This window comes from Vulpes lagopus, chromosome 9 (genome assembly GCF_018345385.1).
Source record: "Vulpes lagopus strain Blue_001 chromosome 9, ASM1834538v1, whole genome shotgun sequence".
Lineage (NCBI taxonomy): Eukaryota > Metazoa > Chordata > Mammalia > Carnivora > Canidae > Vulpes > Vulpes lagopus.
The window spans coordinates 30,899,959-30,919,008 of record NC_054832.1 but is presented as its reverse complement, the minus strand read 5'-3'; the positions used below and the strand labels follow the sequence as shown (position 1 = coordinate 30,919,008).

Here is a 19,050-nt window from a genome sequence, read left to right as displayed (position 1 = left end):
TAGAATTTTATGAATCAGATGTTAAGAAAAGCTTTTTTTAGAATGCAAAAATACTAATTTGAAAAGGTACATGCACCCCTGTGTTTCCTGCAGCATTACTTACAATAGCCAAATTATGGAAACAACCCAAGTGCCTATCGATAGATGAATGTGTAAAGATGTGGAACACTACTTAACCATAAAAGAGGATGAAACTTTGTCATTTGCAACAACATGGATGGATCTAGAAGATATTATGCTAAATAAAATAAAGAATGACTAATACCATATGATCTTATTCATATGTAGAATTTAAGAACAAACAAACAAAAGAAAAAAGAGACAAACCAAAAAACCAATTATTTTATAAAGAACGAACTTGGCTGGCCGATAAACTCACAAGTGTAGGCAGTGTGCTACGTGAGGAGCAGGTCTTTCACTAACACCACAAGGGTCTCTGGCCTAAATGAGTGAAGTTTGGTAGTAATTTTTGCTACAAGTAAAAAAGAAAAATAGAGAATAAACTGTTGGTTACTAGAGGAGAGGTGAGTGGGGAGGTGGTGAAATAGGTGGTGGGATTAAGACTACATTTAATATGGTGAGCACTAAGTAATATGTAGAATTATTAAATCACCATATCATATACCTGAAAATAATATAACAGTATGTTAACTATAATGGAATTAAAATTAAGGAAAAAAAACATTAAAAATATGAAACAAAATAAAAGTTGGGTTTTTGTCTTTTTGGGTTTTTTTTATACGTTGAGTATAGCTCACACATGATGTTACAGATTCAGGTGTAAACATAGTGATTCAACAACTCTATACATATGCTGTGTTCACAACTGTGGCTACCATCTGTCACTATGCACCTCTATTACAATACCATTGATTATACTCCCTACGGTGTGCCTTTTATCCCTGTGATTTACTCATTCCATAACTGGAAGCCTATAGCTCCCCCACCCCTTCATTTTGCCCATCGCCCACCCCTACCCCCTCTGGCCACCATGTTTGTTCTCTGTGTTTATAGGTCTGATTCTGCTTTTTTTGTTTGTTCATTCAGGTTTTGTTTTGAAGAGTTCATCCTAAGAAATTTCTGCATTATAAAGACTGTTATATAAACATGGCTTATCTTGACAAGGTAGACAATACATGAGATATCTACCTATACTTTTATAAAAGCTTTCTCTTCATAATGATAATTTAACAAGCTAGCATTTACTGAGTACTTTATTACTGTACTATTCTAAGTACCATGTATGTATTAAATCTTTTAATCCTTGTAGCAGCCCTATGAGGTAGGAAGTATTAAAATCCTGGTTTCATAGATGATAAAACTGAGGGGCAGAGAGGTTGATAATTGATATCAGACCCAAGTCTGGAAAGTGGAGAAACAGAGATTAGGACCCAGGCAGACCGACTCCAGAGCTTTAACTGTCCATCACTCTGCAACCCTTGCCTTAGCTGATGTAGCCCACACAAGCTAGGAGGTATGCTGACTATTGGGTACAGTTTGCTGAGAAATGTCGCAGGAGGGAAGAATAGAATGGAAGGCGTGCTCCCTGCTTAATATGTGACATTTTTCCTAAGAGAAAAAGCACAGGACTATAAAAGACTTATTTTATTTAGTCATAAAGTATGTACACAAGAAAGAAGAAAACTTAAAAGGCCATGTGTATCAGATGGCTGACTCAGCACTGTAACTGTGCTTAGCACAGGCTTACCTCAAACTAGTAGATGCTCAGGAAACATCATTAAGTTCTGTCACATGCTCTGTGATAGGCTTTCTTTTATGCATGCTAAACTTACAGGAATTTTGTGAGGTATTTCTTTTCTCTGAAGTCTAACACTTAAAATATCCCTTATATATCCAACGTTATACTATGGTACTATAAGCAGTTCAGAATTTAAGAACACCATCTCTGTTCAAAAAAAAAAAAAAAATTTAAACACTTGATAAGTAACTTTTCTCCTAGAGACGCTACATGTTTTCTCTAGACCAGGGAAAGTGTTCGTGGTCTTTTGCAGAGTGCAAAACCTTTGAAAAGGGTACACACTACCAGTAAAATTCACATCTCAGGTTAAGATCGTATCCTTGGAATTGTAATGTGATATTAGTGGAAGTGCTTTTATAATCCTACCTGCCAACAATTAACATCTATAAATAGTAAGACTTCATGATTCCAAAATTACCCAAAGCTTGGAAAGAGTTTTTATCATACATTTTTCCTTTAGCAAAGGCTCTTTTCTCTACCATCCTCAAAAGTTCAGTTTGAACAAGCTCTAATTATGTAATCAAGCAGATTTCTCCATGTCATAAAAATAAACCAACAAACTTGGACATCTAAAGTCACAATATCATAGTCAACGACAATATATTGAACACTTAAATTTCCTTAAGAGGACAGATCTCATGCTAAATGTTCTTACTATAACAAAGTTTTAAAAATGCTTTCAGGGCAGCCTGGGTAGCTCAGCGGTTTAGTGCCGCCTTCAGCCCAGGGCATGATCCTGGAGATCTGAGATCGAGTCCCACGTCGGGCATGGGGCCTGCTTCTCCTCTGCCTGTGTCTCCGCCTCTTTCTGTCTCTCTCTGTGTCTCTCATGAATAAATAAATAGAATCTTAAAAAAATGCTTTCAAAAAATAAGGTAAGTCACATTATCATAAATTGGTTAATCTATATGCTTCAATAACAGATATAAAGAAAATAAATGAAAAGTAAACTAGGAAAATGAAAACTAAGTTAGAAAAAGAATCTAGAATAAAAACTAAAGGAGATGTGAAAGCAGTGGCATTTCTGATTGTAGCATTTAAAATATTTTTAAATGAGGGGTACCTGGCTGGCTCAGCGGTTAAGTTGTGATCCCAGGGTCCTGGGATCAAGTCCCACATAAGGTTCCTCACAGGGAGCCTCCTTTTCCCTCTGCCAATGTCTCTGCTTTTCTCTCTGTATCTCTCATGAATAAATAAATAAAATCTTTAAAAAATAATAAAAAATTAAAATAAGTAAATAAAATATTTTTAAATCAGAGCCTCTTAAACAGCCTGGATAGCAAAGATGATGGACAGCTAAGAGAAAGCAATACCCAAGAGCCAGTACTGCTCACAGGAAATTGTTCATCAGATGCCTAATGGACAGGTCTAAGTACAGTTAAAAGATTGATTTGGTCTTACAAAACCTGAAAGAACTACACTTAGCTGACAAGTGAGTCATGTCTAACTCCTATCAGATTCCTAATGAGAGCAAGTAGGAGAGAGCAAATGACAAACTATTGGGAAATATGTATCTGTATAGATATGGCGCATATATATGTAGATATTTACTTATTTAAACACTTGTCATATACCAATTCACAAGTGTGTTTGATATGAATGTGTACATATTTTTTAGCTTTCTTGTTCATATTCAAACACGATGCAAATATAGGTAGCATTACCACCTATGTGAGATATAAAAATGTCAAAGCCCTCCTTTGCATATTCTGCAGATGTTGAAAACCATGCATTATATTTTGTCCAGGGTTTTCGCATGCGTACTTCTTCTTCTAACATGAAGTGTTGCTTTTAAAAAGAGCCCATTCCTTTCCTAATTTTTACCTGCTGTTCTTATTTCCCTGGGAATCTGCAGATATGCTGAATTATTTGAAGATGAGCATCAGTGCATCTTCAAAACATTCCCATCCTCTCTTTTTGCGCACCATATGAAGCTGCAAGGAAACAGTCTGTCACTAATTTTCTGTACATAGCTAATTCGACAAAATTTTTGAGAATACACAGCATCTCCCACTGCAGTTAGTGTATAACATGAGAATATTCATTAAAGCCCTTTGTAAATCAGAAAGCATTAAACATATGTAAGGCACTATTATCATTAGCATTACTTTAAACCAGCCATGTCATTAAGGAAAGAAATGGAAATTAATATCTGTTAAGCACATACTTATAGCAGAAAGCCAAGAACTTTACTAGAAGTTTTACATAGGTTGTCTTATCGAATAGCATTTGTAGGGAATACTGCTGGAATTCTTAAAGGAGCCAAATAAGGAGTTTGTAGAAGGTACAAAGTAGCTCCATAGAAAAGATGAGACATCGTAAATTTTTATTTGAAAATGAATCATATTACCAGTTTATAACATTTCTCTCTAAAAATCACTGGCTTGATGAGATACTTTACTAGGCAATGAGTAGTTTATCATGGAGCTGTCAGAATTTGGCAAAGGCTATAGATCTGGTATTACATGCAGAAAGGTGGTATTACTGCTATGATATGGAGTGCCATTGTTAGGCACTGATGGCAACATGAACTCTGCTTTCTTTATAACCATTGTCAGTTCGTTACAACGTACTAACTCTGCCTGGTGTTCAGTGTCCTTTATATCTCTCAGCTTGGCCCTGAAGCCCACCTGTCTCAGCATCCAGTAGTCCCTGGACTTGCACGGATCTGAGTTGACATTTTCTATACCCTATGATTGTGATTCCTACCTCCAAATAAAATACAGAATTATATGTGTAGATCTCAATGAATTGAGGATCTTATAAAAGTGTGATGACAGGGGAGAATAAAAGAGAAGCATCCACCAAAATCTTCTTCAGGATTCCCAAATTTAAGGACAGGAGCAAGGAGTCCAAGAAAAACAGGCTATCGAGATTGCCACCTGCTTCCATAGAGCTAACAGGGAATGTGGAAGGGGGCCATGTAGGAAGGAGAGAGTTATTTTGACTCCTATCCATTTACTCAATTACTAAGTGTTCAATACCATGATGGATGTTGTGGTGGACTCTCTCCTTGCGCTAATAGGGAAGAAGTACAGAAAGAAATAACCATAATAGTATAATATTAGTATAAGATATACTGTATCATGATGCAGTGGGAGGTTCTGGGAGAAAAAAAATTCAAACTTAGGTTTGGACATTGAGCCAGCAGCATTTAAATATCTGTAAAGGTACAAAACACCAGCTAGGTCAGTACCCAGCTTATCAAATCTACTGCCTGTCAGTACTATTAAGGCTGAATAATAAAGATTTTTAAAAGTGGTCATGCCATTGATTTACTTTATGATAAGAAACTGTACAGAAGTTAGATACCGAGTTCTTTTATCTCACTCCCTGATAGACTTGTAGGGTCAACTTAGTAACATATTATGTCCAGCATGCTGGCACTGTTACCAAAATGTTCAGTGAGCCAAGAACAAGTCCGCAGTCACAAGGCAGGAACAGTTTCCTGTGTGCAGAAAGAGAAACTTCTGAATCTCTCACATCACCACCAGGAGTCAGGCCCTGGTGAGGGGAGAGGGCGCTCTCCCAAGAGGAAGTGTATTACCCAGGGAAGCACAAGAACCCTGCCTCTCTTCCTGAAAGCAGCATATCTCTGGCTGAGTAGGTGTGAAAGGGGGACCTCAGAAATGTTCTGCCCTCGCAAAGGTATGTGTAAGCGCTCTCTGCTTCTTTTAACAAGTCATTTTGGAAAGTCAAATAGGGCTGACTTTATGTTCTAGTTTCAAAATCCAGATAAGCTATATGGATATGCTGGTTCCTGCCTCTAGAAAGGGAATGTTTTTGGTAGGGGAGGTCTGGAGGGAGTAAACTCTGTTGAAATACTAAATCTAAATACAGGATGTAAAAAAGACTTTCTGTGCATGAATACTTTTGTGATTTGCTATAGGTGCTGCTGCTGACTGTGGTTCTGTCAGGAGGGGCTCCCCAGAAATAGATTCAGACATAGTGATTTAGAGTTGTCTTCAAGTCCAATGGCCACTTACAAGTCGTTAGTGACTTCATTTATTCACAGGAAATCAATTATCAGTAAGGTTTCCATAGGGTCTTACCTTGTCCCTAATTGAAAAATAGTACACAGCGAAGGTAGTAACAGTGATGGAGTCACATGCTCAGATTTATCACCACCGCTTTGGGTTTCAAAGACTGATAATACATTTCATTAGTCTCTCCTAACCATACTCTTAACAGTTTGCTTAGATGTATTTGTTTTCTTTTAATATCTTATTGCTTTAAATTCTCTGGGCTCCAGAGAAATGAGGAGAGAAATAGGAGGTTTTCGGTTTTTTTGTTTTTAATTTTGGTCAAACAAGTCAAAATAACATTATTATCGATGGATCAACCTGTACTTTTAAATAGAAGGAATAAAGTTTTAAAAAGATCTGAAGCATGTAAGTAACCTCTTTGATTTTTAATGGCATGCAGCATATGGAATTCATTATTGACTTTTAAAAATGAAATTGCTCTGCATTATTATTTATTTATAGTTTTGCCTTTCAAAAGAAGTAATTACCATTACTAGCTTAGTTTTTCCTCAATCACGGCAACTATGTGACATCAGAATGTATAACATAGTTTACCACTTAGTCATGTGGCTTAATGATGTTGAGGATATTATCTCTCTCAAATTAGTAATAAATTTATGAGCATAATGTACAGTTAAAAGGTTGAGTATCTTTTTATTTGAGTGATTTCAAAAGCAATTATTTCACATTATAGTGCAATTTATGTATGAAATTCTCATTACAGAAACAGAAATGTTTTTAATTAGAAACAATCTAATTTCATCTTTCCAGTTCAGCACACAGATTTTGTGATGATAATCATGATATATGCAAAATGCCCAAGTAAAATATTTAGATGATTAGTTAGTTTCGGCTCAAACAACTTTTTAATTTTAATCAGAAATTCTAAAGCTTTTAAGTCATCAAGGAAGTTGATAACCAGTCATAACAAAATGTCTTTTCCAAGCGTTGTCCAATATTTAATCATTACCTATCATTCAAATTTGATAAATATTAAAATTGTCTAGTTTTCAGTCTTTACGATTTAAAAAAAATGCAAGAATGGAGAAATCTTCAGTATTAGTCATGAACCTAGAGAGGTTATAAAAACGTGTGAAGCCTTTTTTCAAAGCTGCTATTGTTTTAAAGTATCATTTCACACAGAGGACAGCAATTATTATTTATATAATCACAAAATCTGGCACAGACAGGATTCAGACCACAGTTGAATTTCAGGGAAGCTTCTGGTGAAATTAGACCCCTCCTCCATTCTTCTGCCTCTCCTCCAAGCCATCTTCCCCTCTCCCAGCTACTTCTCCCTCTCCTCCTCTTCTTCCTCCTTCCTTTACCTTCCCTCTTGACACTTGCACACAGACATCTTTTTGCACAAGTGGGTATGTTTTCTTGTACAGTGGTCAACATTGTGAAACTGAAGGATAGTAATTAATATTTCATATATAGCACTTAAGCTTCTTCACCTCGATTATGTATTTTGCTTCCTTGTGCCCATCCACGGGCACTTGATAAATGCTTATTGATTGTCTGGGAAAGTTGTGCTATGACTGATTTTGAGAACTTTCATAGTTACCATACTGTATTTCTTTGATTCTAAGATCTGCCCTCTTCTTTTTTTTCACACTTTAGCTTTTTAAAATCTGAAAGTATCTTATGATCAATGGTATATTATGGTTTAGTTTTCCTTTTTTTTTTCCTCTTGGTGGTGCATCTTATAAGACATGCTGTGTCAGATATGATGAAATATGGCAGTAAAAATATAGATTGATCTATTACTTGTATAATAGACGAGAGCTGGGCATTTCACATTCAAACATTTTAAGAGTACTCTTTTTTTGTTACGTGGCTTATCCATAACCAATTTTGGTCTCTCCTCACTAACTTCCTTCTCACTGATTCCCTCACAGTGTGAGGCTACCTGTTCTTGAACCAACTGTCTTGATTGAACTCCTCTGGGAAATAGAGAGAATTTTATTAGTAAATTAATGACCAAAATTTAACTGTAACAAAATGGCAAGAATACAAGTTTTTAAGACTAAGGGCTTAGGTTCAAGTTAGCATTTTGCTCCTTAAAACTGTGAGTACTTAGCGATCTGGTAATTTTTCTCAGAACTTCAAATTATCCATCCAAAGAACAGAAAGAATATGAATAATGTCTTCATCATAGGATTGGTGGGACAATTTGTAAAAAAAAATGAACCAGTAAAAATATTGAATATGAAATGTATATGAGGGCACTTTAAAAACCATGAAGTACTGTTTGTTTATAAAATTTAAGCATCAGCATTAAATGAAAACATTATTAGATGAACTTATGTGCAAGTGGAAAGTTAGGAAGATGAAAGAAGGAAAATTCAAGAGTTTGCCCCAAACTAGAGAGTAATAAGTTCTGCATTTTAATTATCACTGGAAATAATGATAGGACCCCTAACTCACTGGATCACAATAAGCACTGTGAAATCTGTCTCCAGAGGACTTCCAATGATCAGAGCTCTAGTTATTTTGAATCCCAGTCCTGAATGTGTGCCAGGCTCCTTTATTGAATTAGCAGAACCACAGCCCACAGCACCTCCGTGACATTAAAAATAAAAGAGGTTACTTAGATTCCCAAATTCCTTTCCTATTTTTATTCCTTCCACTTAAGAGACAAATTGATCTGTAAATTACTGTAAGGCTTTGGCTTCAGAAAAAAATAACATAACGTAAGTATGTTTAACAGTGGCTTTTTGAATCGCTATATGACAAAGGATTTTGCCTAATGCCCCTGACTTTCAGAGGAAAACGTGGTGGAGGTGGGTGGGGTGGGGGTGGGTGGGTTGGTTGCCAGCAGTTAGTGTTCTTTCTGCATTTGTTTGTTTCAGTCTCTTGGTCTTGTCAAAGCAACCAAACCTTGATTTGTTGTCTGTTTGTTGGTCCCCAATGTTATTTCGTTACCAAGTCCTGTTATACAGAAAGACTTTAACTAAAATGGAATTTGCACATCAACATATATTTTAATAGGGCTTTACCCTCCATCAAAAGAAAAGTGTAGGTATAAGCTAATGCCTACTGGGAAAAATACTACAAATTGTAATAATAATTGTGGAAAGGGTCTCACTCTGGTTCCAGATATGCATAAGGGGGAAATGATATAAAATCAGTGAACCAAATAGGATTAGTCACATAGTTATTTCCATAGCCAGGACCCTTTTCCTGCCATTAAAAAAAAAAAAAAAAGGCTTCAAATATTTTTAGCTTGAAATTTCATCTACAACTCACCAATGAGAAATGAACTCCACAGATAAACATAGGTACTATTGCATGAAAACCAAAAGCACTTTAGGTTTGAACCAGTTGGGATATTTGCATGCATTTTAGCATTTTCTAATACTTGTATTGGCTTTCACAGTTTTAAGAACATAATAGTAAAAAATAAATGTCATTGCTGTTTCTTCAAAACACAGGATATCTCAATGGTATTATAATAATACCGCTTAATATAAATTCCATTGCTATAATGAGTATAATACACAGACTCACTTTTAAAGGTAATGTGTGTGTGTTATTGTTGTTGTTGATAGGGATACTTTCAAGAGGCAACAGTAAAAAAAAACAGAAAGAAGTGCTGTATTAGAGGCACTTGCAGGTGAAGGGGAATTGAAGAAGATAGAATTTGGTTGTTACTTGAAAATTATGTTTCGGGCAGCCCGGGTGGCTCAGCGGTTTAGCGCAGCCTTCAGCCCAGGCATGATCCTGGAGACCCGGGATTGAGTCCCACATCAGGCTCCCTGCATGGAGCCTGCTTCTCCTTCTGTCTGTGTCTCTGCCTCCCTCTCTCTCTCTCTGTCTTTCATAAATATATAAATAAATAAAAAATGAAAAAAAAAAAAAAAGAAAATTATGTTTCTTATACTGTCTGTGCCAATGGAGAGTCTTTCAAATTTTCATTTCATACATTTAATTTCCAAAAACCAAAAGTTGTAACATGAACATTTTCTCATTAATAACATACTGGATTTAAAATTTTTCTCATCCCAATTATTAGTAATAACAGCAAACATTTACATAGGAGTGACTTGGTATTAAGTCACTCTAAATATATTAACTAATTAACATGTTAGTACATTTTGGCGTAATGGTAAGAATCATACGTGAAGCTATATTAGCATTTCAGTTCATAGAAGCACCATTTTTGTAGATGTTCAGGCCAAGAAACATTGGTGTAATTCTAGACTCTTCTTTTTCCTCTTTGGTTTTGTATCTTATCAGCCCAGAGATCCTATTGACTGTATTCTCGACATAGATCCTGAATCCAGCCAGGTCTTAGCGCCTGCACTGCTTCCTTCTAGGTCCATCCTCCATCATCTTTTGACCACCATTGCAGTCTAACTAGTGTCGTCTCCTGACTGGTCTCCTTCCCTCTGCTCTTGCTGTTCTCCCCTGCAAAACCTCCCAACTTCCCCCCCTCCTCCTTCTGCCCCACTCTCAGACAGTCAGCTTTCAGTAAGACAGCTGGAGCAGTATGCTAAAACACCCATCTCATTCTGTACCTAACCCCTTCAAGGGCTCCTGTTTCTCTTCAGAAGCTGAAGCTGCCATTGCAGCACACAGAGCCCCATCTGATCACCCCCCTGCATCAGCGCAAGTGTGCACCATGCACATACACACCTAGTGCCTATAATCTCCTTGTTCACTCCACTTCAACTACACCAGCCTTCTTGCTGTCCCTGCAACCCACCAGACATGCTTCTTTCTCAAGGTTTTTGCAATTACTGTTGCCTCTGCCTTGCAGGACCCACCTAGACACTGATGCTGCTGGCCCCCTCACTTTCATTAGTCTGTATCCAGAAGCTGACTTTGCAGTGTGACTTTCCCTGGCCACCCTGTCTACAATTTCAAATCTCACCTGTCCATTAACAGTTCATATCCCTCTACTTCTCCTCCCTTTTTTTTCCTCCTTAGCTCTTATTACTAACACATAGATGTGTATTTATGTTTATCTTGCTAACTGGAATGCAAACTCTGTGGAGGAGTTTGTCCTTTTTTTCTTTCATATTTGATAGCTTATATCAAGAGCAGAGCCAGGTATGTAATATGTCCTAAATAAATATTTGTTGAGTATATCTTCAGATCAATACTGTGTTATTAGGTACATTTATTACTCCCATTTTACAAATGAGAAAGCTAAGGCACAGAGAGATTAAGAAATTTGCCTGAGGTCAAATCAGCTTAGCAAGTGTCAGAGCCAGAATTCAAATGTAAGGCCCTAGCTCCAGAGTCTGTGTTCATATCACTCTATAGTTCTTATTCACATGACTAAGTAAATTAATTAGAAAAATAGAACTATGTATAGATTCATCTATTTGCTGGGATTTTCTTCAGTAGAGTTCCTTCCAGTTAAATGGAAAATTGACAGTTGTCTGGCTTAAACACTACAGTCTCTTTAAAAGCCTCTTTACTCCATCACTTGTGGATTTTTTTTTTTCTAAAAAGAATGTATGAGTTTTTACCATTGAAAAACACAACACCGGGGCAGCCCGGGTGGCTCAGCAGTTTAGTGCCATCTTTAGCCTAGGGCCTGATCCTGGAGACCTGGGATCGAGTCCTATGTCAGGCTCCCTGCATGGAACCTGCTTCTCCCTCTGCCTGTGTCTCTGCCTCTCTCTCTCTCTCTCTCTCTCTTTGTGTGTGTGTGTCTCATGAATAAATAAAATCTTTAAAAAAAAAGAAAAATACAAAAACAAATGTTCCCAATCCCACCTGTGTTGACATTTAAACAGTAGTTATAAAGTAGCATATGGGCAATGGTTAAAAAAATTATTAGCAGCATGGGAAAGTATAAAATTAAAGCATTTACTGAATGCCTGCTATGCTTTGTAGTAAGCAAACACTGGGACTACATATTTGGTAATACAAATAGAATCTAATGAGAGAGACAGAAAAAAAATATTAGCACCATGGAAAAGTATAAAATTAAAGCACTTACTGAATGCCTGCTTTGTAGTAAACAAGCACCGGGACTACATATTTGGTAATACAAATAGAATCTAATGAGAGAGACAGACACATACACAGTTATAATCATGCACTTCTTTAAGTGTCATAGTAGGGTTATATATAATTCTGAATTGGAATTTAGAAGAAACACCAAACAGAGATCTGCTGAAAGCTGAAAGCAGGGCCTTGGAGAATGAGTTATAGGGCAGGTATGTAAATAGTGACTGGAAGGGAATTAAGTGTCTCAAAAGTGAAGACAGAGGTGCATGGCCGGCTCAGTCAGTAGAACATGTGACTCTTGATCGTGGGGTTATGAGTTCAAGACCCACATTGGGCACAAAGCTTACTTTAAAAAAAAAAAAAAACACACTTTTTTAGAAAGAGTATGTTGGGGAATGCAAACAAATAAGTGTACCATAGAGGATGAGATTAAGAGAGAATATTTTAAAATAACATTTCATATGCTATAGAATGGAAATTATAGGCAAACGAGTTACCTAAACAACAAATACACACATTTTGAATTTATTTTTTTTAAGATTTTATTTATTTATTCATGAGAGACACAGAATGAGAGAGAGGTAGAGACACAGGCAGAGGGAGAAGCAGGCTCCACGCAGGGAGCCAGACATGGGACTTGATTCTGGGTCTCTAGGATCATGCCCTGGGCTGAAGACGGTACTAAACACTGAGCCACTGGGGCTGCCCTGAATTTAATTTTTTAAGAGAATATCTTCCTATCAACAGGGTACTGACAAGAACAAGGTATCCTTCTCCAAACTGTTATTTTTGCTTAATATGTTAGGCCAGTTCCAACTTCTTTTAAATATGAGAGCAAAGCAAAGAAAAAAAAAAAAAATATTAGCACCATGGAAAAGTATAAAATTAAAGCATTTACTGAATGCCTGCTATGCTTTGTAGTAAGCAAACACTGGGACTACATATTTGGTAATACAAATAGAATCTAATGAGAGAGACAGAAAAAAAATATTAGCACCATGGAAAAGTATAAAATTAAAGCATTTACTGAATGCCTGCTATGCTTTGTAGTAAGCAAACACTGGGACTACATATTTGGTAATACAAATAGAATCTAATGAGAGAGACAGAAAAAAAATATTAGCACCATGGAAAAGTATAAAATTAAAGCATTTACTGAATGCCTGCTATGCTTTGTAGTAAGCAAACACTGGGACTACATATTTGGTAATACAAATAGAATCTAATGAGAGAGACAGAAAAAAAATATTAGCACCATGGAAAAGTATAAAATTAAAGCATTTACTGAATGCCTGCTATGCTTTGTAGTAAGCAAACACTGGGACTACATATTTGGTAATACAAATAGAATCTAATGAGAGAGACAGAAAAAAAATATTAGCACCATGGAAAAGTATAAAATTAAAGCATTTACTGAATGCCTGCTATGCTTTGTAGTAAGCAAACACTGGGACTACATATTTGGTAATACAAATAGAATCTAATGAGAGAGACAGAAAAAAAATATTAGCACCATGGAAAAGTATAAAATTAAAGCACTTACTGAATGCCTGCTATGCTTTGTAGTAAGCAAACACTGGGACTACATATTTGGTAATACAAATAGAATCTAATGAGAGAGACAGAAAAAAAATATTAGCACCATGGAAAAGTATAAAATTAAAGCATTTACTGAATGCCTGCTATGCTTTGTAGTAAGCAAACACTGGGACTACATATTTGGTAATACAAATAGAATCTAATGAGAGAGACAGAAAAAAAATATTAGCACCATGGAAAAGTATAAAATTAAAGCACTTACTGAATGCCTGCTATGCTTTGTAGTAAGCAAACACTGGGACTACATATTTGGTAATACAAATAGAATCTAATGAGAGAGACAGAAAAAAAATATTAGCACCATGGAAAAGTATAAAATTAAAGCATTTACTGAATGCCTGCTATGCTTTGTAGTAAGCAAACACTGGGACTACATATTTGGTAATACAAATAGAATCTAATGAGAGAGACAGAAAAAAAATATTAGCACCATGGAAAAGTATAAAATTAAAGCATTTACTGAATGCCTGCTATGCTTTGTAGTAAGCAAACACTGGGACTACATATTTGGTAATACAAATAGAATCTAATGAGAGAGACAGAAAAAAAATATTAGCACCATGGAAAAGTATAAAATTAAAGCACTTACTGAATGCCTGCTATGCTTTGTAGTAAGCAAACACTGGGACTACATATTTGGTAATACAAATAGAATCTAATGAGAGAGACAGAAAAAAAATATTAGCACCATGGAAAAGTATAAAATTAAAGCATTTACTGAATGCCTGCTATGCTTTGTAGTAAGCAAACACTGGGACTACATATTTGGTAATACAAATAGAATCTAATGAGAGAGACAGAAAAAAAATATTAGCACCATGGAAAAGTATAAAATTAAAGCACTTACTGAATGCCTGCTATGCTTTGTAGTAAGCAAACACTGGGACTACATATTTGGTAATACAAATAGAATCTAATGAGAGAGACAGAAAAAAAATATTAGCACCATGGAAAAGTATAAAATTAAAGCATTTACTGAATGCCTGCTATGCTTTGTAGTAAGCAAACACTGGGACTACATATTTGGTAATACAAATAGAATCTAATGAGAGAGACAGAAAAAAAATATTAGCACCATGGAAAAGTATAAAATTAAAGCACTTACTGAATGCCTGCTATGCTTTGTAGTAAGCAAACACTGGGACACATACACAGTTATAAATCATGCACTTCTTTAAGTGTCATAGTAGGGTTATATATAATTCTGAATTGGAATTTAGAAGAAACACCAAACAGAGATCTGCTGAAAGCTGAAAGCAGGGCCTTGGAGAATGAGTTATAGGGCAGGTATGTAAATAGTGACTGGAAGGGAATTAAGTGTCTCAAAAGTGAAGACAGAGGTGCATGGCCGGCTCAGTCAGTAGAACATGTGACTCTTGATCGTGGGGTTATGAGTTCAAGACCCACATTGGGCACAAAGCTTACTTTAAAAAAAAAAAAAAACACACTTTTTTAGAAAGAGTATGTTGGGGAATGCAAACAAATAAGTGTACCATAGAGGATGAGATTAAGAGAGAATATTTTAAAATAACATTTCATATGCTATAGAATGGAAATTATAGGCAAACGAGTTACCTAAACAACAAATACACACATTTTGAATTTATTTTTTTTAAGATTTTATTTATTTATTCATGAGAGACACAGAATGAGAGAGAGGTAGAGACACAGGCAGAGGGAGAAGCAGGCTCCACGCAGGGAGCCAGACATGGGACTTGATTCTGGGTCTCTAGGATCATGCCCTGGGCTGAAGACGGTACTAAACCACTGAGCCACTGGGGCTGCCCTGAATTTAATTTTTAAGAGAATATCTTCACTTATCCAAATGCATCATATGGAAAATTGTCAGCTTCATCTGTTCAGGATACTTTTATCTATTTTTTCATAGGATTTAGTTGCAGGGTACTGACAAGAACAAGGTATCCTTCTCCAAACTGTTATTTTTGCTTAATATGTTAGGCCAGTTCCAACTTCTTTTAAATATGAGAGCAAAGCAAAGAAAAAAAAAAAAAGGCAGTTTGTCCTGAGTCTGTTCAGTGTTTTTTGTCCTTGTGTGTTTCCTTTCCCCACTTCTTTCCTCTGGAAGTCAGGTTTCCAACTGATCATTTCTCTGATTTGACAAGGTCACCATGAACTTCCTGTCATCCGGAATGCTGGCAGTTTGATCTTGCTTAGTGACAGACTGCTTGGTCACTCAGGTCCTCCTTCCAAAAAAGGGCACAGTGCTTTTACATAGTGGTGACTTTATCCATGAACAGCTAAGAGAAGAAATAAGATATTTTGATGATAAATGTTAAGACAAAACAATGATCACATGAGATTGGAGTGGAGTAGGGAGGGCAGTGGCACAATGATCTTAGATATTGATGGGGGGCATTTATGAGACGGTATTAGTAGAGTTGAAACCGAAATGATGAGAAGCCATACAAGGATCCAGGAGAGTAGCTAACCATGTAGAGATGAGAGTTAAGTACAAAGGTAGGGTGTGAAAACAAGTTCGGTTCAAGGAAGACAGAGAATACCAATATGACTGGAGAGAGTGGTAATGGTGACAAAATAAGGTCTTAGAGTTAGCCAGGGACCTGATAGACTCTCATAATTAGCTTACATTTCTGCTTGTTATTCCTCTTGTATCTCAGTTATAAATCTACTATTTCTGATAGTTACTTGAATTTGCTCTGCACTGCAGGATTTATAAAGACTTTTAACATACATCCTAATTTCACATAAAGTTCCCTAACATCCCCATGAAGTAGACAGGATTAACATTATTTCCATTTTACAGGTGAGGAAAAGATATGTAAATGTTACTTGTTTAGAGAGGCCTACAACGCCCTGTCCCCACCACACATGTGCTTGTCAGAATTGCCCATGCTTCATCAAAATTGCCAAAAAGTCACAATTGTCTTTAGCCAGATTTGGAATGAGCTTAGGGCTTCAGCATAACTAAGGGCTCATCAGTGCTGAAAAAGAAAAACCAAAAGAGCTGGTATCACGAATAAATGCTCTCTAACAGCATATGAGTGTAAAGCAGAGATCCACACTCTGTTTAGCCACATCACTGATTCTGTTAGATGGCTAGTTGATGCATCATATGATGCTCCTTGTCAGATTTGAGTTTTAAATAATTTATCCTGGAACATGGATTTGAAGAAAACAGGACGGACGTGTCTAGTGAGAGATAATGACAACCTGAACTGGACTTAATCACAGGTTAGGTCTTGTAGCCTCAGCCACCTGAGTCACCAAGGTAATTCTGTACTATGTCACCAGTAATGTTTTTCTAGCTTGATAAAATGATGTCATGTGTGACACTTCAATTTTTTTTGAGATTGAACTGTTATTCTATTTTTCAGATGCTTGCTTTATCATAAAAGGATTTAGATTATTTGTAAATTTATCACAGGAATGAGTTATATTTAATGCATACATACCTTTTTCTTTTCTATGCTTGAAATTCGCTCTTTTAAATTCATATCTTTTCAAATACTAATCTATCTATAATTTTCAGGATTAAAAAATTCTTTTCTATCATGAAGTACTATCTTGCTTTGGTCAAGGTTTTATTTGGGGTGTGTGTGTGTGTGTGTGTGTGTGTGTGTGTTTGTGTGTGTTGCCACATAAATTATTACAAGGAAAAATATTTTTAATCAAAAGATCAGTCAACACATACGAGAAATATCTCAGGATTGAAGCTATCAAGCTCACTTATTAGAGGCAAGTCATGGTTATGCAGTTAACCACATTTCTGTTATTTAATTTTCAAAATTAAATTATTAAGTAGAAGTGTGACATTTACCATCTCAGACTTAACTAAAAAAGATCTTTTTAAAAGATTTTATTTATTTATTTATTTATTTATTTATTTATAGAGCGGGGCCAAGGGGCAGAGGGAGAGAGAGAATCCCAAGCAGACTCTGCACTAAGCACAAAGCCCAACACAGGACTAGTCTTTCCTGTCTTTTGTTTGTGGTATTTATGCAAATATCATTCTCTGTATGACATGGCTGTGATTGAAGTTTGGTGGCTTCTCACTTTTAATTCAGTCATTTTTCATATTTTTAAATTAATTTTGTTATTTTGCTTTGGTCTTTTGTTTTCTTAACGTATTTTTCTATCTGGATGATTAATCTTAGTTGTAATTTTTTTTTACTTTATTTATTTATTTATTTTTACAGATTTCTTTTTTTAAAAATTTTTATTTATTTATGATAGTCACAGAGAGAGAGAGAGAAAGAGAGGCAGAGACACAGGCAGAGGGAGAAGCAGGCTCCATGCACCGGGATCCTGATGTGCGATTCGATCCCGGGACTCCAGGATCGTGCCCTGGGCCAAAGGCAGGCGCCAAACCGCTGCGTCACCCAGGGATCCCTTTTTATTACTTTACAAGTATCTAATTTGGGGGGCATCTGGGTAGCTCAGTTGGTTAAGTGTGGACTCTCGATTTCAGCTTAAGTCATGATCTCAGGGTGATGAGATCAAGCTCTGCATAGGGCTCCATGCTCAGCATGGAGTTGACTTATCTCTCCCCCCCTTTCCCCCTCCTGCTCTCTCTCTCTCAAATAAAAATAAGAAAATAAAAGTACCTAATTTTCTTCTTTTTTAAAAAACTCTTACACATTTATTAAACTTGCAGTAGCATTTAACAATGTTCTTTCCTCTACTTTTTCTTTCAAGTCTCAAAGCTGATCTCCTGATTTAACATTGTAGATTCATGTAATAATCAAAAGCAATCACCACCACCGAGTCTTTAAACTTGACAAAAATATCTCATAGTTATTATTCACTAGTGTTTCAAACACATTAAATAAATTTAATGCTGTATAATTTTAAAAATTCTTTAGAACACTTCCAGTTTCTAATTTTCATCATATAAATATTTCAAACCAATTTTTAATTTTATGATTAACATATTTTAAATATAACATGATGTTAAGTGTATTCAAAAGGGCTAGCACACATTTGGCTTTTATTATTTGAGGATTGCAAATCCTGAAAAACATAAAATGCTGAAACCCTTTTTCATCTTATGTCTTGACTTTTTTCTCCTGATAGTTGTCATGTTATCAAAAACATGTATCTCAAAGTACAAGTACATGTATGCAAACAACTGAAATCAAGGCAACTCTAATAAAAGCATGTCTTGTTAAGCAAGATTGCATCAGAGCATGTGTAAAAAGAGAAGAATTGGATAAAAAAAGATGGTATTTCAAAAGAAAAAATCGGTTTCTCAGACATTTCTTAAGGTTTATACTCCAGTGCTGGTACATAAGCAAGAAAGCAATCCTGAATTATCTAGCTTCTGGCATTTTGGAAGAAAGAGTAGCCTTCAACATGTTTTAAGCTTCCATTGCATTCCTTGCTCTTTTGAAGTATATGTTTTACCATTTTACCGTTGAGAACCTCCAGCAAAAAGAGTGAGTAGAGATTACTGTTTTACAGTGGAAACATTGAATGTCTTTTTCTGTTTCAAAAACAGAAAAAGACAAAACACCAGGTGTGTGGGGTTAAATCCATGGAACAATGTGGTAGTCTGTTATTGTGTTTTGCATAAACTCTGCTATTTACTATCCTGTGTGTGATTTACTCCCCTGGAATCAAGGTACAGATGAATGATGATGAATTCATCTTCATATAAAGGTGACAAAAATGATAAAGGTATCAAAGCCCAGTGCTTTTAGAGCATCTGCTTTCTAC

At 35.9% G+C, this 19,050-nt stretch overlaps 1 protein-coding gene across 8 annotated transcripts in view; it reads left to right on the top strand.

Moving 5' to 3' along the window:
• The window catches only part of OXR1 (oxidation resistance 1), a 461,178-nt gene that overhangs the window by 322,445 nt on the left and 119,683 nt on the right, over positions 1 to 19,050 (top strand). For 2 of the 8 annotated variants that reach the window (XM_041769236.1, XM_041769234.1), the window contains exon 1: positions 5,122 to 5,407. The exons of the other annotated variants lie outside the window; for them this stretch is intronic. In XM_041769236.1, coding sequence (XP_041625170.1) covers positions 5,128 to 5,407 — 280 coding nt within the window. In that variant the 5' untranslated portion in view covers positions 5,122 to 5,127. Of the gene's footprint in view, positions 1 to 5,121; positions 5,408 to 19,050 lie in introns of those variants that run through there. 8 annotated transcript variants of the gene reach the window in all.